The sequence below is a fragment of the Propithecus coquereli genome, unplaced genomic scaffold (genome assembly GCF_000956105.1).
Source record: "Propithecus coquereli isolate 6110/MARCELLA unplaced genomic scaffold, Pcoq_1.0 Scaffold164, whole genome shotgun sequence".
Classification (NCBI taxonomy): Eukaryota; Metazoa; Chordata; class Mammalia; order Primates; family Indriidae; genus Propithecus; species Propithecus coquereli.
Window position 1 is genome coordinate 3,546,300 of NW_012140969.1, and position 18,148 is coordinate 3,564,447.

Sequence of the window (18,148 nt, forward strand, 5' to 3'; positions counted from 1 at the left end):
CCGCCCCACCCCACCCCCAAATTTGCTGGGTGGCTGCTGCCAAATGGACCCGAGTGGGAGCCTGGAATGAAAAATTCATAACTGCTGGACTTTGCTTGTTCATTAGACGTGAACTTGTCGATTGGGCAAATTGTTTTTGGTCTCCAACTGCCGGGGGCTCTCCCCACCCTCCCGGCTCGCCCGGTTCCCTCCTCCCCTTGGATGCAGCCATTGGCTGCTCGTGGATGTCTCTTTGCCAAATAGGTGGATCCTTCTCTCTCTCCCTCTCTCTCTCTCTTTCTCTCTCTCTCTCTCTTCTCTCTCTTCCCCCCGCTTTTTACTGGCTTGGCACAAGCAAATGGATGGGGATTGAGCATGAAAGGAGAGAGAACGAGGGAGTTGAGAGGAGAAAAGGAGCAAAAAAAAACACCCCAAAACCCAACCAGCGTGTGCGCGCCGGCGCGCGCGCGCGCGCGCACACACACACACACACACACACACACACACACACACACACACGGCCCCATCCCATCCACGTCCTCCCTCGATCCTCGATCTCTCCCTTCCCCCTTTCTTCCTTCCCTCCCTCCCTCACTCCCTCTCTCTCTTTTGCTCGTGTCTGCCAGCAACGGTCTGCAGCCGGTCAGAACTCGTCCTCTTCCCCGGGAATCTGCGAGCTCCCCCTTTTCCTCCGATCAGGCGGAGGGAGGCAGCTTGAAGTTTACACCCCTGTGCCGCTGCCAAAGCCGAAAGCCTTTTTCTTCAACTGCCGCGTTTTCCCCTCCTGGTTTTTGTTTTTGTTTTTGTTTTTGTTTTGCACGGGGGTGGAGTGGGGTGCGTTGCTGTGTGTGTGTGAGGGAGATGGTGGAAGGCTGGTTTTAATTTTTAAATTTTGCATATTTTTGTTTTCTTTTTTTTTTTTTAACAGGGAGAGGATGCACAGGGGGAGAAATTGAAAAAAATTTTTTTTGTTGGCTTTTGTTTACCTGGCGTGTGTGGCAACCAGCTCTCTCCTCCTCTCTGCTTGCTATCCCTGACCTTTCTTTCTTTTTGCTCCTTTTCAAAAAAAAATATTAATTTCCCCCTTCTGTGCAATGGAGCATGGGGGGGGAGGAGGGGGAAGGGTTTGAGAATCCACCCAAGCCCGGCCCCTATTCCCCAGAACACCAATAATAACCCCCTTTAAAACATTTACCTTCCTCCCCTGCTCCTCCTCCTCCCCCTCCCCCCACCCGCCCCCAACTCACAACTCTGTTGAGTCCAGAATCTCAGAATCGGGCGTTGGGCTTTGCCGGGTGCTTCAGATCAATGGTAATTATTTAATTTTTTCCAGTTTTATTTTTGTAAACAGAAATCAATTATTATTTAAACTTCAAACAAGCAAACAAGCAAAAAAAAAAAAAAACAAACAAACAAAACCGAGAGAGCCCAGCCCTCTGTCACCTGACTGAGTGGGAAAGAGGGTGAAGGGGTCGTGGGAGGCTGGGGAAGGGGTCGCAAGAAGACCCATGTAGCTTTTAACCCTAATGTGGCCGAGACAACCACCTTATTTGTGCTAACAAGAAGTGTTTTGTTCCTTATTACTGTGATTAACATTAGTATCGGTGTGTATAACAAAGCTGAAATCACATATTTGGGATGTAGATCTGATTAAAAAATGCTGGGGTGAATGTTCCAACTGGATCAGGAGAAAAGAAAATGAAAACAGCCTGGGGAGAGGGAAGCCAGATCCGTTTTCCTCACTCGCTTGCTCCGTGGATGTCATTTTCTCTTTTCTCGGGGGTGGCCGGAAAATCGACCGGTGTCAGGAATGAGAGGCGGCCCCGCACGCCCCCGCCCGTGCGTCCCCGGGCGCCTGTGCAGACGGACACCGCGCCGGGGCGAGCGGACAGGAGTTCACGGCTGCGATAGAACATGGAGATGTCATGGGCGCGACAGAGCCTGGCGGGGATACCAGCAGCGTGTGTGTGTGGACGGCAACGTTGTCTGTGCGCGCGTGTGTGTGAGTGAGTGCGGGAGAGAGAGAGAGAGAGAGAATAGGTGTGTGCACAGGCTCCCGGTGCCTCTGTCTGGCTGCTGAGGCTGAGATGGGAGCAAGTGGCTAGCGAAGCTGGTGGTGGCTTCAAACCACACTTTTGTAGAACAATCGCAAGAGAAAAATTGTTAGGGGAGGAGGGAGGAGGAGGAGAAGGCGGTTTTCCTTGCACCCCCCCTTCTAACACTGTTTTTCTCCTTCTCTCTTTCCCCCTCATCCCGTCTTCCCCTCCTCCCGTCCTCCCTCGCCCCGCATGCTCCCGGCTTGCCGCCTGCAGGATGAGTTCCACCCGTTCATCGAGGCGCTGCTGCCTCACGTACGCGCCTTCTCCTACACCTGGTTCAACCTGCAGGCGCGGAAGCGCAAGTACTTCAAGAAGCACGAGAAACGGATGTCGAAGGACGAGGAGCGGGCGGTGAAGGACGAGCTGCTGGGCGAGAAGCCCGAGATCAAGCAGAAGTGGGCATCCCGGCTGCTGGCCAAGCTGCGCAAAGACATCCGGCCCGAGTTCCGCGAGGACTTTGTGCTGACCATCACGGGCAAGAAGCCCCCCTGCTGCGTGCTCTCGAACCCCGACCAGAAGGGCAAGATCCGGCGGATTGACTGCCTGCGCCAGGCTGACAAGGTGTGGCGGCTGGACCTGGTCATGGTGATTTTGTTTAAGGGGATCCCCCTGGAAAGTACTGATGGGGAGCGGCTCTACAAGTCGCCTCAGTGCTCGAACCCCGGCCTGTGCGTCCAGCCACATCACATTGGAGTCACAATCAAAGAACTGGATCTTTATCTGGCTTACTTTGTCCACACTCCGGGTAGGTTGCTATCAACCTTTTTTCCCCCATTTCATTTTACTTGCTGGCATTTGTTCTGTTTATTGTTCCTCTTATTTCCAAACGATAACACACCACAGGCCTAACTGGTACGCCCGTCCTCCCAGGGCCTGCATCACGTTGGATGTGTCCTTTTCCTTTTCCCCTCTCTCTGTTTCCCCCCACCTGCTCCATTCTTCCCCCTTTGCTCCCTGGCGGTGTTACCGACTTTGTGCCTCTCTACCCTCTGAGGACTCCTAGGGTCAGAAAGATGCTGCAAGTCTTAGGACCAGGGTCAGGATGCCCCCGGAATTATCCATGATGGTGAGAGTTTAAGATGAAAAACAACCACCACAACCAGTCAGTTGCTCTTATTAAAATGAGTCAGAAGAAGTACTGGGGGGCAGGTGCTAGCTTTCCTGCAGCTTCACTTCAAGTCCCCGAAAAAGCTGGATTTGGCACAAGCGGGGTGGGCAGCAGTTCGGTGGAGAGAGAGGGCATGCGAAAGCCCTGGATATGAGACCGAATGAATAGAAGAGAGGAAAGAAGGCTCGGTGGGCAGATCCTGGGGCCTAGATGCTGAGGCGGGAGCTGTTTTGGCTGGGATTTGGCTGTCAGGGGGTATGAAAGTAATTTGATTTCATAGAGAGTGAAAACTAGCAGGAGGTTCCTTGAGCTCTTCGCCTTCACCTTGTTTCGGCTGAAGTGGCGAGGCCCCAGGCTGGCTGCCCACAGCCCTGGCACCTCTGCTGGGGGTGGGCAGAGAGGCTTTCCCAGGGCTCAGGCATGCAGGGAGCAGTGTTGCTGTGGAAGAGGTCTTAAACAAACAAGCAAGCAAACAACAACAACCAGAAAAACTCTGTAAAATCTCCTTTTCCTTTTGTGTTCCAAGTAATTCTGGTTTTCTTCTTCGCTTTTCCAGTCTTACCCTGCATTTTGGGTCAGAGTGGTTTAGTTCTCCTCCCCTGGTCCTTTTTTTCTTTTCTTTTCTTTTTTTTTTCCCTTACCCTTTCCCTTTTTATAATTTCTTTCCGCTTTTGTTTTCTTACAAATTGAAACAGAGATGGCTGGTTAATTTTTAGCCTCCACTCAGCTACGCCCAATTTACTGCCGCCTTTGAAACCTAAACGGGCGGCACTCTGTGATTAAGCAAGGCAGAAGTGTGTTTACATTATGCCTAACCAACTTGTAATGAGAGGGCTACCAAACCTTTCTCTCTCTCTCTCTCTCTCTCTGTGTGTGTGTGTGTGTGTGTGTGTGTTTTCCTTTCCACCATTCCAGTATTTTTTTTCCCCTTCATTTCCCTTCTTCCTCTCTTTATGCGAATGTGAGAGAATGCGGCTTGACTTCAACTCTAGTGAAGGTTCTTTCCCCGCAAGTGTGTGTCTCTGTGTCTTCCTTCCTGTTCATTCACAAAGAAGAAAAGCGACTCAGAACTGCCGTGGTCACCCCCTTGCCTGCTTGGGAAGTTGGGAGGAATGATATCACTGGATCCCGAAATAAAATTTGGGGTGGGGGCGCTTCCAGCACGGCATCAGGAACGTAACCTCAGTGAGCACTGAGAGTTTATATGTTGGGGAACTGTGGGGAGGAGAAGGTGGTATTTGGGGTCTCTCTTCTTGCTAGTTCTCTCTTGTTCTGAGAGGTGGCTTTGGCAACTGGTTGGAGGCAGTAGATACTGCTCCCCCACTCCCACCACGCCCTACTACCTCTATGGATCTTTCTAGGCCTGCACCCAGCCCTGTGTGACCATCACAACCCCTCTTGCAGAGGGGCCAGCCGCCAGTCCTTCTTTCTCCCTTCAGCTTGACTTTTTTTCTTCTCTCTTTTTTCTTTTTAGAAAAGAGATTAAGAGGAAAAAAAAGTTACGCCCTCTTTCTCTGTCTGTACAGCACACCAGAGTGGGAAGGGTATGTACCTGGTGGTATTGGAGGTGGCTAGTGGCCTGGAAGAGGCTTGGAGCCTCGAGCTTGCCCGTGTGGCCATCAGATAGCTCCTCCACAAGAGGATTCTGCACCTTCCGATGTTAGAACTAAGGTCCTGAGAGCATATAAGATGAAAATCTACACTCGGTCTTCCTCCTGAGCTGGCTTCCTTCAATCCTGCTCTCTGGCTGGATCCTTGCAGCCAAGTTGTTTCCCTGGTCTCTTATTTTAGACCCAATTCTTGACTGCTGCCAGCATGGGGCTAAGGTAGGATGAGGTGTGTGTGAGGAAGGAGACTTTCCTGGTCAGAAGCAAGGTCCCCCCCACCAACCCTCCCAGCTTGTGAGATCATTTGCCCAGGAATATGAGTGAATTCGTTGCCCATCACATGTAGCTGAGGCCACCTCTGTCTGGGATGAGGCCGAATCTCCTCTGCAAAAGTGGAGTAGAGAACTAAGGATGTATTTTCTATCATTCAGGCCCCAGACTCCAGATAGTTTCAATGAAGGTGGGATTTTTCTTGCTGGAATTGCTTTAGTTTGAGCGTGCTTTCCTGAAGAGAGTTGGGTGAGTTGGTGTGGCCTGGGCCACCAGTGGCCTCATTGCTTATTCCTCTTGGAATTGGGTCAGTGGTCTTGAGATGGCGCGGAGTGGACACAGCTTCCTCCTCGAGCTGCCCCAGTTTCCTAGAAAATGTCTTCAGTGGCTGAGCCACCAAACAGCATTGATCCACGGGCGCCACCTCCCCATGCCTGCCCGGTAACACGTAGCAGAGCCGTTACGTGTTCCTTGCTCCCAGGATAATAAGCTGGAGGCAGGGGCCGGGGTGGCAAGGGCTCAGATAAGAGTTGCTTTGGACTCTGAAAGACATGGGTTTCTTTCCCTTAAAACTGGGTTGAGGAGTCAGATCTGGGCTGACCCGGTGGCGCCAGGTTTGATGACAGTAAAATTGATGTATTGATGTGAGGTCAAGTGTGGGGGGGTGTGGCTTTGCTCCCAGGTGCCATCATCACCCATGGCCCTCATGGGCCCTTGTTATGCCCTAGATAAAGTGTCAAGAGATGGCATGTTTGAGAGGGAATAAAGGACATGTGTATGGCGTCGATAGCTCCACTCCCAGAATACGGGGTCCAAAAGGCTGCCATGAGGCCGGCCATCCTGCTGGCAGGAGTCTCACCGTGTGTCTGTCTGTGTTCAGGAGGGGAGGTTGAGGCAGGGCAAGGTCAGAGGACACTACCATGGGGACACTACCAAAGGACACCAAGGGTGTCCTTTTCCTGGTGATGTCTTCCATCCAAAAGGAGTGTCCCAGAGCGGGTGGTGGGGGACAGGGGGTGCAGGAGAGGGCCAGAAGGCCTCTGTTTGTATGGGGAAGGATGGCTGAGCGTGCCTGGAAGAGTGCTGCTAGACTCTGTCCAAAGCTTCTGCAGTGCCCTGAAGGTGAACCAGTGCCTTTAGACCTTCCCTGCCACCTAGGGCCTTGGTCCTGGGAAAGAGAAAAAAATCCAAAACTAATTAAATGCTTGACTGAATGGAACTGTCAGCTTCTCCCCGTCAGATCCCTCCAGTGGGCCTACGGTGGGCTCACGAAGTCTAGGTATTCTGGTGGTGGCTCTTCCCTTTATCTAAGCTCGTTCATGATGGAGCGTTTCACATGTGCAGGGAACCCCAGTGTACCCACCACCAGTGCCAGCAGTCACCAACCCACGGCCAGTCTCGATTCGTCCATCCCCTGCCTGCCCATGCCGGGTTATTTAGCAGAAAATTCAGGCATCGACACTTTCCATCTGTAAACATTTCTGTGCACATCTCTAAAGATAAGGACTCTTAAAAACCAAACCACAATACTACTATCACAGCTGTTAAAAATTCAGTAATTTTTTAAGTATCATCAGATACCTGGTTAGTGTTCACAATTCCCTAATTATTGCCTGATTTTTGTTTATAGTTTGTCCAAATCAGGATCCCGATAAGGCCGTCCATGCATTGCAGTGGGTTGATCAATTAGTCTCTCAAGACTCACACTCTCTAGGTAGTCCTCGTCTTCTTCCTCCTCTTCTTCCTTGGTCTTGGTTTCTTTTCTGGCAGTTTTTATTGTTGTTTTTGTTGAAGGAACCAGGTCATTTGTCCCGTAGGATTTCCCTGTCTGGACTTTGCAGGCTGCCACCCTGGGTGGTTCAGGGTGCTGCTCTGCCCCCCTCCCTGCCCTCAGGTCCTTCCACGGCTGGGCTCAGCCTTACCTGTTGTCGGAAATAGGTTAGCACCTGAGGATTTGTCTAAGTGAACTTTTTCAAGTGTGAGGTCACCCTTCTCAGGTATGAGAGCTTCCTGGTTTTAGCACTGTAATTCAGGGCTTGGGGCTTTGCAGTGAGCATTGGTTTTGGGGTCTGAGGGAGGGCTCCTCATCCACGTCCTTACTTGGTGGTAAGAGGGCATTGCTTGGCCGTGTTCACCCTGCCAAGACGCAGCCAGTGCCAGCAGTGTCCCCCAAGCCTGTGCTGGACACGGACACCCAACCTGTCTAGTGGCTTTGGTGCGAGCATGTGGGAGAGGCTGCAGGAATGCCAGCCACCCTTTCAAGGATCACCCCTACCATGGACCCTGTGCCGCAAGGCCCAGAAATGCCACTAGTCTGTGTCTTTGAGGCAGCGCCATCTGGTGCCAGGGCTGACAAAGACCGCAGGCACAGGAACCGATTGGTAAAATTAGCAAAAATTAGATAATCCTCTTTTAACCCAACATATCTTTTAACCCTTTAGAATATCCCAGAAGAGATGTCACTGTTGTTCAAAGGTCAGCTTTGGTCATTGTAAAATTTTTCCATCTGTCTAGCTCAGAGGATGGTTCCGGGATTAAACCAGCTAATATGTAAAAACACTGGCACGCAGCAGGCAAGCAGTGAGGGCAGCTACTATGATTTAGTGAGCTTGAGGCCGTCTCCTTATCATCTTTACCTATTGGTTTTGTTTCTGTCTTAAGGGACAACCCAGGTGAAAGCTGGTTTTTCTGTAACACGGCAGCCTTTCACATACCCAAGGCAGCTCTTATGTCTTCTTTCCATCCTTCTCCCCAGGAAGCTGTCTCCTCTCCAGCCCAAATGTCGCCAGTCCCTCAAACCTCTCTCATCTGACGTGCCTCCTAATGCTCTTGCTGTTTTGGTCACTTCCCCCTGGAGGCCCTGTGGTTTGTGCTGGTCCTCAAACTGGAGTGTTCAGCATCGAACGCAGAAATTCCAAGCGCGAGCAGATCCTAGTTGACCACGGTGGCTCCGTAGTTTTCAGGGTCGTCCAGCTACGTAATGTGCAGGGTCCAGTGCAAAATGAAAATGTGAGGCTCCTTGTTGCACATTTCTAGGAGTTGCAACACAACAATAGCTAACCAAGCAAGGGGCCACGACGGTCGCACACCCATGAAGCTGGCACAGGCTGCCTTTGCTCTGGACATCCTGTGTCTGTTAATGCTACTCAGGATGCCTGGTTCTGGGTGGTGTGAGACAATGATGGGGCTTAGTCCTGCCTCAGAGATGCTGCGATCTCAAAGGAGAGAGCAGAAATGCCCAGACCCCATCCCCAGGCTTGATCTTGTTCTCAGACTCCTTTGACCACCTGCTCCCATCCCTTTTGTCCATAGTGCTGCCCGCCCAACCTGTCAAGAGCCCCCACTGCCTACAACATTCAGTGGGGGGGGTCTTGGTAGAGCGCTCACTCTGCTGGCTGGATCAGAGGCTGTGGCACGGGGAAAAAAGAATCACCCTTGTCTGAGCTCGAGCCGGCAAAGCACGGACCGTGAATGAGCCAGAGGGGACCTAGATGCCTGAGCCCATAATTATGGACATGGTGACCAGCTGTGCTCTATCACCGACCCAGAGGAAACCGGGCCACTCTGCAGCAGGAAGGCTGGGGTCCAGACACGCAAAAGGACTACCTGAGGACTTGGTTTACTTTTTGGCACTGCCAAAGCATGGTAGAATTTCCTTTATCCCTGAAATGCACACTTAATGAACTTACTGTGAGCAAGGTCCTGGCCTGGGGGCTCCTAGATCTCTAAGAAGGAAAGAATCCTGCATGTGCCCAGCAGGCTTTGGATGAAGGCCTCACGATGACTTCTAGAAGCCTCCATCCTGTAGGCATAGGCATGAACCTGCAGTGATCCATGCTGGAGGGGAGGGAAGGCCTGCAGGACTTCACTGGGGGCAGCTCCAAGAGGGCCATGAATCGGGGAAGCACAGCCCTTCTTGGACACCTTCTAGGGTTGCAGAGCCCTGGGATGCCAGAGGAAGGGTGGTCAGAAGGGGTGGTGAGGCCAGTGCTGTGTTCTCCCTCTTTTCTGGCGTCCTCCAGCATCTGGATCCAGGGGATAGCTGAGTGTCCCCCTTTCTGCCCAGGGAAGAAGGTGGCTCCCTCCCCACCCTTTTTCTCTTTTCTCCATCCGTCCTGCCCCCTGCCCCCCTGTCTCAGGAGCTGCCACGCTTCAGTTATTTTATCCTTCAGTGTCCGATTCAGAAGTCTTTTCAAAGGCCCCAGCCGTGTCAGCGCGGTGCTCGCACAAAAGGCCTCTTTGATTTCTTGTTTGTTTTCATTTGCCAGCGGAGGGGGAGGGGGGCAGGAGAGAAAGAGCTTCTGGGTTTTAAAATTTTTATTTGGGTTGCTTCATTCTCAGAGAAGTTGGCTCCCTGGAACTCCTTTCTGAGTTGGGGGCTTGGAGGCAAGTGGCAGCCTTCTGGGGAGAGGGCCAGGGTGGGAGCGGGGGCCTGTGCCGGGAGGCGGCACTCCCAAAGCAATAGGAGGTAGTTGGTGATTCCTTCCACAAACACTTTGGGCAATTATTAGGTGCTAGGCTTGAGGGTGGGAAAGACTGGGTTGAAAGCCCTGCTTCTTGGGTAGAGAAAGGTCTGAGGTGTCTGACACAAATGTCATTCCTATTTGTCATGTCTCTCAAGGAGGATTTGAGTGGTCATGAACCTTGACTTTGCTCTTCTCCCTTTTTTGTCCCAGATTCCGCCTTTGGGGGAGTCCTTCTAGCATACACACTTTCCAGAGACTCTTAGTGCCTCAGACAGGCTGGTGTTCCCATTCCACATCAGAGAATGAGGTAGAGGGCACGAAAGGTGTATCCAGGACCAGGCGTCTTCCTGGCATTGGTGCCTAGAGGGCCAGGGCCTGCCACTTTGAGAACGGGTCAGTACTGCCGAGCTCTGGCAAGTAGGGAGTTGGGGTCGAAAGGAGATGGAGGGCCACCCTCGTGCAAGGTTTGGGACGAGAGACACCCAAACCAGTGTGCCTGTCGGGGTGCATGCCTTAAGAACATGTTGGTGTGCCCTGACATATCCATAAGAAGGGGCACAGCCCGCGGGTTTACATGCCCAAGTGTAGGCCTGATAGTCAGGGCTCGGAAAGACAGCGCTGGAGACTGAGGCTTGGGCAGGTGGTCACGGGCATCAGCAACAGGGAAGTGTGCCCACTGGGTGAGGGGGGGCTCTGCAGGGCCTGGTTGGCAGACGGGAGGAGGAGGCTGGGGGGCTGAGAGATAGATAAATATAGCTGATGGCATTTCTGATGATAGGTTTTTCTTGGCACTGAGGGCACCGTGGAAAACAGCACGACAAACGCCCGGCCCTGCAGGCCGCCGTCGCCATTTTAAGCGTATTTGAGCTGAAGGGTTGTTGGCGTTAGAATAGGGTCCCAGAAGGCAGAGGGGCTGGGGTGGGGAGGTTTCGCTGGACCGGGCCTTATCCCCTGGGTGCGTGGGTTCCTTCCTTTGTCTGTATGGATATCTCGCACCTGATTTTATGGTCCTCTGGGGATTTTAAAAAATATTTTTGGGTTGCCCTTTGTGGTCCTGCCTCTCAAGTGACTTGTCCCACTGCCAGCTGCTGTGGCCTATCGGTAGGGGTTATTCTGGCTCTTCTCCCACTTTTGATGTCTTAGTGATGACATGGCACGCCACTGCCATCCCAGGGACAGGGCATTCATTTGCTGTTATTTTGGGGACACCCAATAACTTAAGGGGTACCTGCTTGTCCAGGCTCCCAACAAATTCTTGTCCCCTTTGACTGATGAAGGGGCATGCCCTCCATTTCTGTTCCCTGCTTTAATTCCATTTTTCCATTGAAAGCCCAGTATGGTCTTGGCACTGTGCTTAGTCCTTTCTGTGTATTAATACCCCAAATTCTCACCCAGATTCTTGTTTTAAACTCATGTTCCCGGCTGGGTGTGTGTGCACTCAGGTGACAAGTGTAGGGGTCTCTACATGTAGTGAGGAATGAGCAAAGCAGACCCGGGGGCCAGGGAGGCTTCCTGGAAGATGACCTGCTTGACCCGCACCTTGAAAGACAGGGAGGAATTAGTTTGTTTTCGTCAGCTGACTGAGCCTTTGCGGTGTCTGGAGCTGATTTCCTCCTCACAGTGTTTGAGTGATACAGACGGGGGCAGGTATTATTATATGCACTGTACAGAGGAGGGACCCACAGTATGGAGATGTCAAGGGACTCAGGTCACACTATGAGCTTCCTGCAGAAGGGGCCAGACCCCAGGTTCCAGGTCACTGAGCACCCCAGCCTCTCTCTGAGGGCCTTGTTGCTCCTTGAACTTGACTGGGATTACTGGCCTTGGCGGAGTCTTAGAGGAGAAAGCCTCTTGGGTACCCGTTGGGGCCAGTTTCATCGCTGTGGTCTCTGTTGCTCTCTAGGAGGGGCTGGAGCCCAGCTTGTAGCTCAGCTCAAGGGCTCCCCCAGCTGCTGAGCACATGGGCTGGAAACCGAGAGAGAGGGCACCTGGCCCTGTCCTGACACTGGCCTTCCCCAGCGGCAGGCCACAGCTCCCTGCCTCCAACCTCGAGAGGCAGCATGAGTTTAGCATAGACAGGGGCCGGGTCAGCTGATGCCCCTACCCTGCTATGGTCAGCTTGGCTTCTTATCACACCTCCCTTGAGCATGGAGGTGGGATCCCACTTGAACCTCACAGGTAGAGTGGGCAGGAAGTCCAGGTGCGGGGCCAGGCAGGCTCTGCTGGATGTTAGGATCCCTCGTACTTGCTCTGTCACACCCTTTTCCTGGGAGTCTGCTTGGAATCACAGTTTGAAATAAAAATGAATGTAATTATCCTAATTAACCAGATGATCGCTGGAAGTTTTACAATAATCTGCTATTCACTGCCTTGTGTGCTCCTTCACATAGACTCTCATCCTTACCCTTTTCTTAAAGTTGGAAAACTCTGGGGCTCTGTTTGTAAAACTCTCCCAACATGCCGAGGGCTGGGTAAAGGGAGAGGGTGGCTCACGGCTCTAGATTTTCCCCTGCTTCCATGGCTAATAAGACTGGAACTTACCTCTCATCACTGATATCAGCTCCGCTGGAGCGGGGTTTCCCAGCCGTGGCTGATGACATTCACGCCGGATCATTCTGTGTCGTGGGGGACTGTCCTGGGCATTGTAGGGTGTTCAGCAGAATCTCTGGCCTTGACCCACTAGAAGCCAGTTGCATAGGCTAGGTATGACAACCAAAAATGTCTCCAGACAGTTCTAAGTGTTCCCTGGGGACAGTCACCCCTACCTGAGAACCTCTAGCCTAGAAGAAACAGAGGGATTCAGACAGAAAACCACCTGTGTTCACCTCTTGCCTCCGCTCTAGTTTAGGGCCTCACTTACCTTTTCTCACATGGCAACTGAACCTCTGAGTCCCGGCTGCGCCCTGTGTGTCTTGTGCTGGTTTTCCCTTTCTGGACAGCAGGACCCTGAGCTGAAGCAGTCTGGGGGCTCGGGAACCAGCCTGTGTTTCTTTCCCACCCCCGTAGGAATCATAAGCCTGCCTCCGTGTCCTCTACTAAGGGTTCCTCCTCGATTTCTTGCATCGTGCATGGTCTCTGTGTGCTGGGACAGGGAATCCACTGCTGGGCTGACCCAGGCCTGTGTGGCAAGCTGGCGACTCTGTCGGGCCCATACCGGCCCTCAAAGAGGAGCAGCCATTTGTCCTCGCCGCATGGGTTGCAGAGACTAGAACTGGCATCTGGGTCTTAGCACTACTCTTTTTAAATGATGTATTTGACTTTTTTTTTTATTACCGTAGTAAAACATGTTTTTTGTAAAAATTCAAACAATGGGGAGTGTAAGAGATAGGCTCCCCAAAGCACCATCCCATGCCCCAGAGAGCCTCACTTCACAGATCCGTGTCAGTTCTAAGCTTTTTCATCAATTCGTATATCAAGTAACTTTTAAATATAGAGATTTCTATTTTTAGAGCAGACGGTATGTTTGGGCTAACTGCATTGGCCCTGTCCAGTGCCACGGCTGTCTTAACTCTTCCCACCCCTGCCCTTTGTCCCCTCACCCCTGTCATCCCAGGTGCAGAGCCGGTGTCCCTGTCCTCTTTTCCCCTGGGTGACAGTTTTAGCTTGTCCTTCTTGGGAGAAGGGTGACCAGCAGAGCATTGTTGGTGTCTGAGTGGCCAGGATCCCACTCCGGGACATTCCTGCTGGTGGTGTAACCCTGACCGTGGAAGTCCCGGCCTGAGCCTCAGCCTTACCTGAGCCTGCACCAAGGGCTGAGGTGGGAGGGAGGGGCCCCTGAGGAGTGGCCTGCTTGCCTGCTCTGGAGCCGGCTTCCCAAATCTTCCTGGAGGGCAGGGTACTCCTCCGTGGGGAACAGACCCTCTGCCAACTGGCCTGGCATCCGGGAGGCTTCCTTTCTTAAGATGGAGGTGGCGAAGTGTCAGTCGGCCTTCCAGGATTTATTCCATCATAATTCTTTGTTTTGGGCTTAAAGCTACGACAGAGAGAGAAGAGCGTCCTCTGCAGGCCAGGGGTGAAGCTGGGGAAATGAGAAACCGGACAAGACAGGGAGAAGGAATCCAGCCAGGGCTTTGCGGCTGGGTCTGCCGGTCTGAGGAAGGCTGCTCTCAAGACAGCTGGGAGTAGGGTGACACCTGGTGACTCTTCTGGACTGGGCGGAGCCACTTGGAGAGATCAGGAGTTCCCCAGAGGCGACCTGCAGGAGGCCCAGCGAGTGCAGCCCTTGGGGAGTGTGTCCTTATTATGCCTGCAGATTATATCCCCATTAGCGCATAATTATTATATAATGGGCGTTATTGTGTAATGGCAGTTATATAACAGGTGGCCCAGAATACAGATGGGGGGTGTAATAAGTGTATATCCTCTGGTTATAAATAACCACCAGCCCCACACCGAATATGTGGTCACACCAGAGCCACCTTATAAATACCCGCGCTGGGCTATAAATTTCTGAGCGGTGACGTCAGCGAGCATAGTACCTAGTTAGGGGGTGGTAGGAGGGACCTGCAGCCCCACCCGGCAACATGACTTCATTGTTTCCTTAGTAACAGGAACACTCCTGGGGGACCAAGTGAAGAGAGGCCTTTAAAGGGAGGAGGCAAATGGATAGGAAGCTTGGGTGTGGGGGGTGCTAAGCCTGGGGCTGACCTGGGTGGAGTCCTCAATGGGTGAGACAGACCGTCTGCCCTTAGGTGTTGGACCCAGCCAGCAGCAGGGCAGTAGACTCTTATTTCTTTTCGTCTGCTTTTTAGAGGGTCTCCTAACCTCTAAAAAGGGTAGGGTCCCATGGGTAGCAGCCTTGGCCGTGTGTCAGGGAGAAGAGGGAGCTACAGGGTCTTCCCTGTCCTTCTCTCCCAGGTGACCTCTCCACAGCTGTGGGGCCTCTTGCTGGAGGGAAGTTGAACACTGGCAGACCCAACTTCTGTGCCCTGGTTGTGTCCTCCCCAGGGCGTGGCCACTTCCCCTACCAGAGTAAGTTTTAGGCCAATTTCAGCCTTAGTAATATAAGAAATATGTGAGCAATTTGGCGCGGGTCGTCTTACAGAGCCTCGTGGAAGTCATGGTGCTGAGAGATGGTGCCCTGGGAAGAAAGAGGAGACAGGATGATATTCCAGCTCCAGAAGAAACTACGAGGTGGGATATAATCTATCTAGGTATATAAGAGGTAGCTTCATAGAGGGTGTGAAGAGCTAGTCTTCATACTCCTGAGCACAGAGGAGAAGATTCGCTTTTTGGCAGGTGAGGGGACTGAAGTTAGTTAGAAGGCAGGGTGAGTGGCCACCTCGTCCCAGTTTGCTCAGGAGTTTCCTGGTTTTGGCACTGAAAGTCCATCTTCCTGGGAAACCCCTTAGTCTCCAGCAAACTGGTATTGTTGGTCACCCTAGAACGGTGGTTTTCAACCAGGGGTGACTTTGTCCCCAGGAAACATTCGGCAATGTCTGTAGACACTGTTGGTTGTCACAGTGCAGGGAGGGCGCTTTTGGCACCAAGAGGGAAGAGTCTAATGCACATGACAGTCCCCCAAGAACAAAGAATCATCTGGCCCCAAACGTCACAAGTGCGGAGGCGGAGAAAACCAGCCTTAGAGGGAGGATAAGCAGACCGCGCCGCCGTGTGTGGTTTCTCCTCAGGATGCCCCTCGCCTCCGTTGGCGGAGTGGGCCGCCCAGCCGCCTTTCTCAATTTCTTGCTGCTCTGTTTTCTGTGCTTTGTGATGTGTGTAGGGTTCTGGGACCGGGAGACCTCTTCTAGGGAGTCATGTGGCTTCTGAGAGGGGCTTTCCCGTCTCAAAGCAGAGAGGCCCTTTGTAGGTGAGAGAGAGCTGAGATCAAACCCCACCAGGCAGCATGGCGCCGGTGAGGATCCTTCGCCTGTTATTAAAATAAAATGGAAAAATCATCAAACAGCTATCTCTTATTGCCTAGCAAAGAGTTTCCAAAAGGCAGAACCTGTCTGCTTCCCTGCCTTTCAGGCCAACTTTTCCCATGTAGACCTGAACAGGCCACTGCAGCCGCTAGGGCTTCCTGAGTGTACCAGTCTCAGGGTGAGAACTCATTTCCATAAAAGCCAGTTTCTCAGACCCAGTGACCAGAGCTGGACTCTACCACCCAAAGAGAGCTTCCCAAATGAAGCAGATGAGGTGGGAGCCGAATCCTACTCTGGCACGTGGAGTTTATAGAAATCTGCATTCTAAGCGTTCTCATGTCATTCATAGAAGTTTCCATTTTGCTCGGCATGTGTGAAATGCAATCATGAGAGCATCGCAACACTTTCTTTTTCACCTGTGTTTAGTGCCTGTTTAGTTTACTACCTGGCTGCGGTTGACTTGGCGCCCTCTGGCCTTGACCACATGCATAGTCCGGCCAACTGGGTCATCGTTTCTGCTGGCCCTCAAACAACCCACAGATGAAGGCCAGGACGGTGGTAGTGCAGTGGTCTGGTCTGCACCAGGGATTTGGCCAGAGTGAGGGGATCAGCTGGGCCATGGGCTACCCCTTGTGTATGTGCAGCCCAACTTTTGAGTTTGGACTTGGGATTGAGGCCGCTAATGAGCATGGATGGGGAGGAGGAACAGCCCAAGGGTCTGCATGCAAGGCCCTGCCTGCTGTGCCAAGGGCGACTCTGTGGAGAGCAGAGCTGGCTCTGAACACAAAGGCTGTTGCTCCATGGAGCAATAATCCTCAGGATATTGCCAGCCCGAAAGATATGGCCAAGAGAGAGGCCCCTGCCCCCAGGATGACAGGCCAGATTTCTCTCACTTATTTATGGTATTGTGGTTTACAAAGTGGGCCCAGCACACAGATCTCTGGGCATAGTTTCAAATATATGCATTTCTTTTAAATTAAACACCACACACACACACACACACACACACACACACACACACACGCACGCGCGCTCTCTCTCTCTCTCAAGTGCATGCGGTCTGTTCAAGCCCTGCTGCTGCCCAGGAGTGTCCCTGGCCACGTGGGACGGTAACTGAGGATGATGGTACTGAAGCCACCATCTAATATTAGATTTTGTAACTCAGAGATTCATTAATATAATTACTCAGTTGCCAGCCTGGCTTGGCAAGGCCTCTTGAATTGTGTTCCTCTTCAACAAAGCGCTCTGGCTGCAGGGATGCCCCTGGTGAGCCTGAGTCCTTCCTTGCCTGCGGACAGTGGGCAGCAGGCACGTGTTGGCCTCCCTGGTGCACCTTCTGTGGGAGAGGCAGGGCGTTCCCACGGCGGTGAGTCTTGCCATTATGTGTCTTGTCACGAGACGGACACCTCTGAAGAGTCTGCTGCAGAAGGGAGCAGTCTGCTGGGCGAGGCTCCATTTCTATGCAAGTTGGACCTAGACTTGGCTGGGGACGGGGTTATTTTGCCCCACCTTGACACTTTGCACGGCATTTTGTAGGTTTCTCTCGCTAAGCTGGAGTCTTGGAGCTGGGACTATGTTTTGTATGCCTTCGCATCTGTCTCTGGCCCAGCACATAGTTTTATAGGCTCTGCAAAGCCATTTTGAATATTGAATTACCTTCAGATGGGAGGCAGCCGATGGCCTGTCCTTGAGACAATGCAGAGGCCTGCGACTTGTAGAAATCAGAAAGGGGGCTGGTGACAGAGTGGAGTGCAGGCAGGGAGAGTGGGGTATGCACTCTGGGTAGGCATCCTGGGGTGGGGGAGAATGTTGACAGATGAGGGGCAATGGAAGCTTCCGGAACTCTGTAAGAAATGTGGCGGGAAGGTGAGAAGCTGTGGATTAATAGGTTGAAAGGGACGTGGTTTCTCGAAATATTTTTTTTCCCTTTATGTGAATGAAGTGTCAGGAAAATAGGGAAGGAGGAGCCCTCCTTCACCCCTGGCAACTCAGTGGGCGCACAGGCCCTGGCTCAGCCTGCCCCAGCCTCGCCCACGCCTTTCCTCTGTCTCCCTGGCTATCCCTGTGAGACAGTCATCCTTGAGGGGGGCGTCCCCACTTCTGGCCACCAAACACACAGCCCTCCAGACTCGGCCTCCGAGGCGCCTGAACTTACCCGTGACAGGGTCTCTTCCCGTGCCAGGTCCTCCCTGCCAGTCTAGCCTGGTGGACGCCCCATGGCATGGGTTGGCAGAGATCAGCCCGGGCCCAACGGGACTGCTTGCCTTTTGCTCTGAGGCCCCTTCTCTCCTCCCTCCCTCTCCCCAGAAGCCCTGGCCCCTGTGCAGACAGACTCGTGGCTGCTCTTCCTGCCCTCTCCCTCCTGGGTACCTCTCTGGCCTGGGCCTCCCGGGTCAGAGATGACGGCCGTCCCCCAGCTGGTACATGTGCTCCTGGCTCTGGTGGCTGGATTTGGTTATTAACAATGAATTATTAAAGGAATGTGAACAGGGAGGGAGGTTTGTTTCTCACACGCCTGCATGCATACACAGCCGCTTCTCCAAGCGGATCCCAAAGTTGATTCTGCCGGCCCTGCTGCTCCTTTGCTTGCCTTAAACCTCAGAGCTGTTTCCAGTAGTTTTCGGGTGAATTCCCAGCTCTCTTCTATCGACTCTCCAGCCAGCCTCCTCCTCCCCTTTCTCCTTGTCCTAAACCTCTTTGTTAGGCCCCATGTGCCTGTCCTTACTTTCTCTGAGACCTGCTTTCCCCCTCCAAA

The 18,148-nt window shown here is 52.7% G+C and overlaps 1 protein-coding gene across 1 annotated transcript in view; it reads left to right on the forward strand.

The window, feature by feature from the left end:
- NFIX (nuclear factor I/X (CCAAT-binding transcription factor)) overlaps positions 1 to 18,148 on the forward strand; it is a 98,853-nt gene that overhangs the window by 26,624 nt on the left and 54,081 nt on the right. The window contains exon 2 of the mRNA XM_012641492.1: positions 2,292 to 2,823. Within this exon, the coding sequence (XP_012496946.1) occupies positions 2,292 to 2,823 (532 nt within the window). The remainder of the gene's footprint in view (positions 1 to 2,291; positions 2,824 to 18,148) is intronic.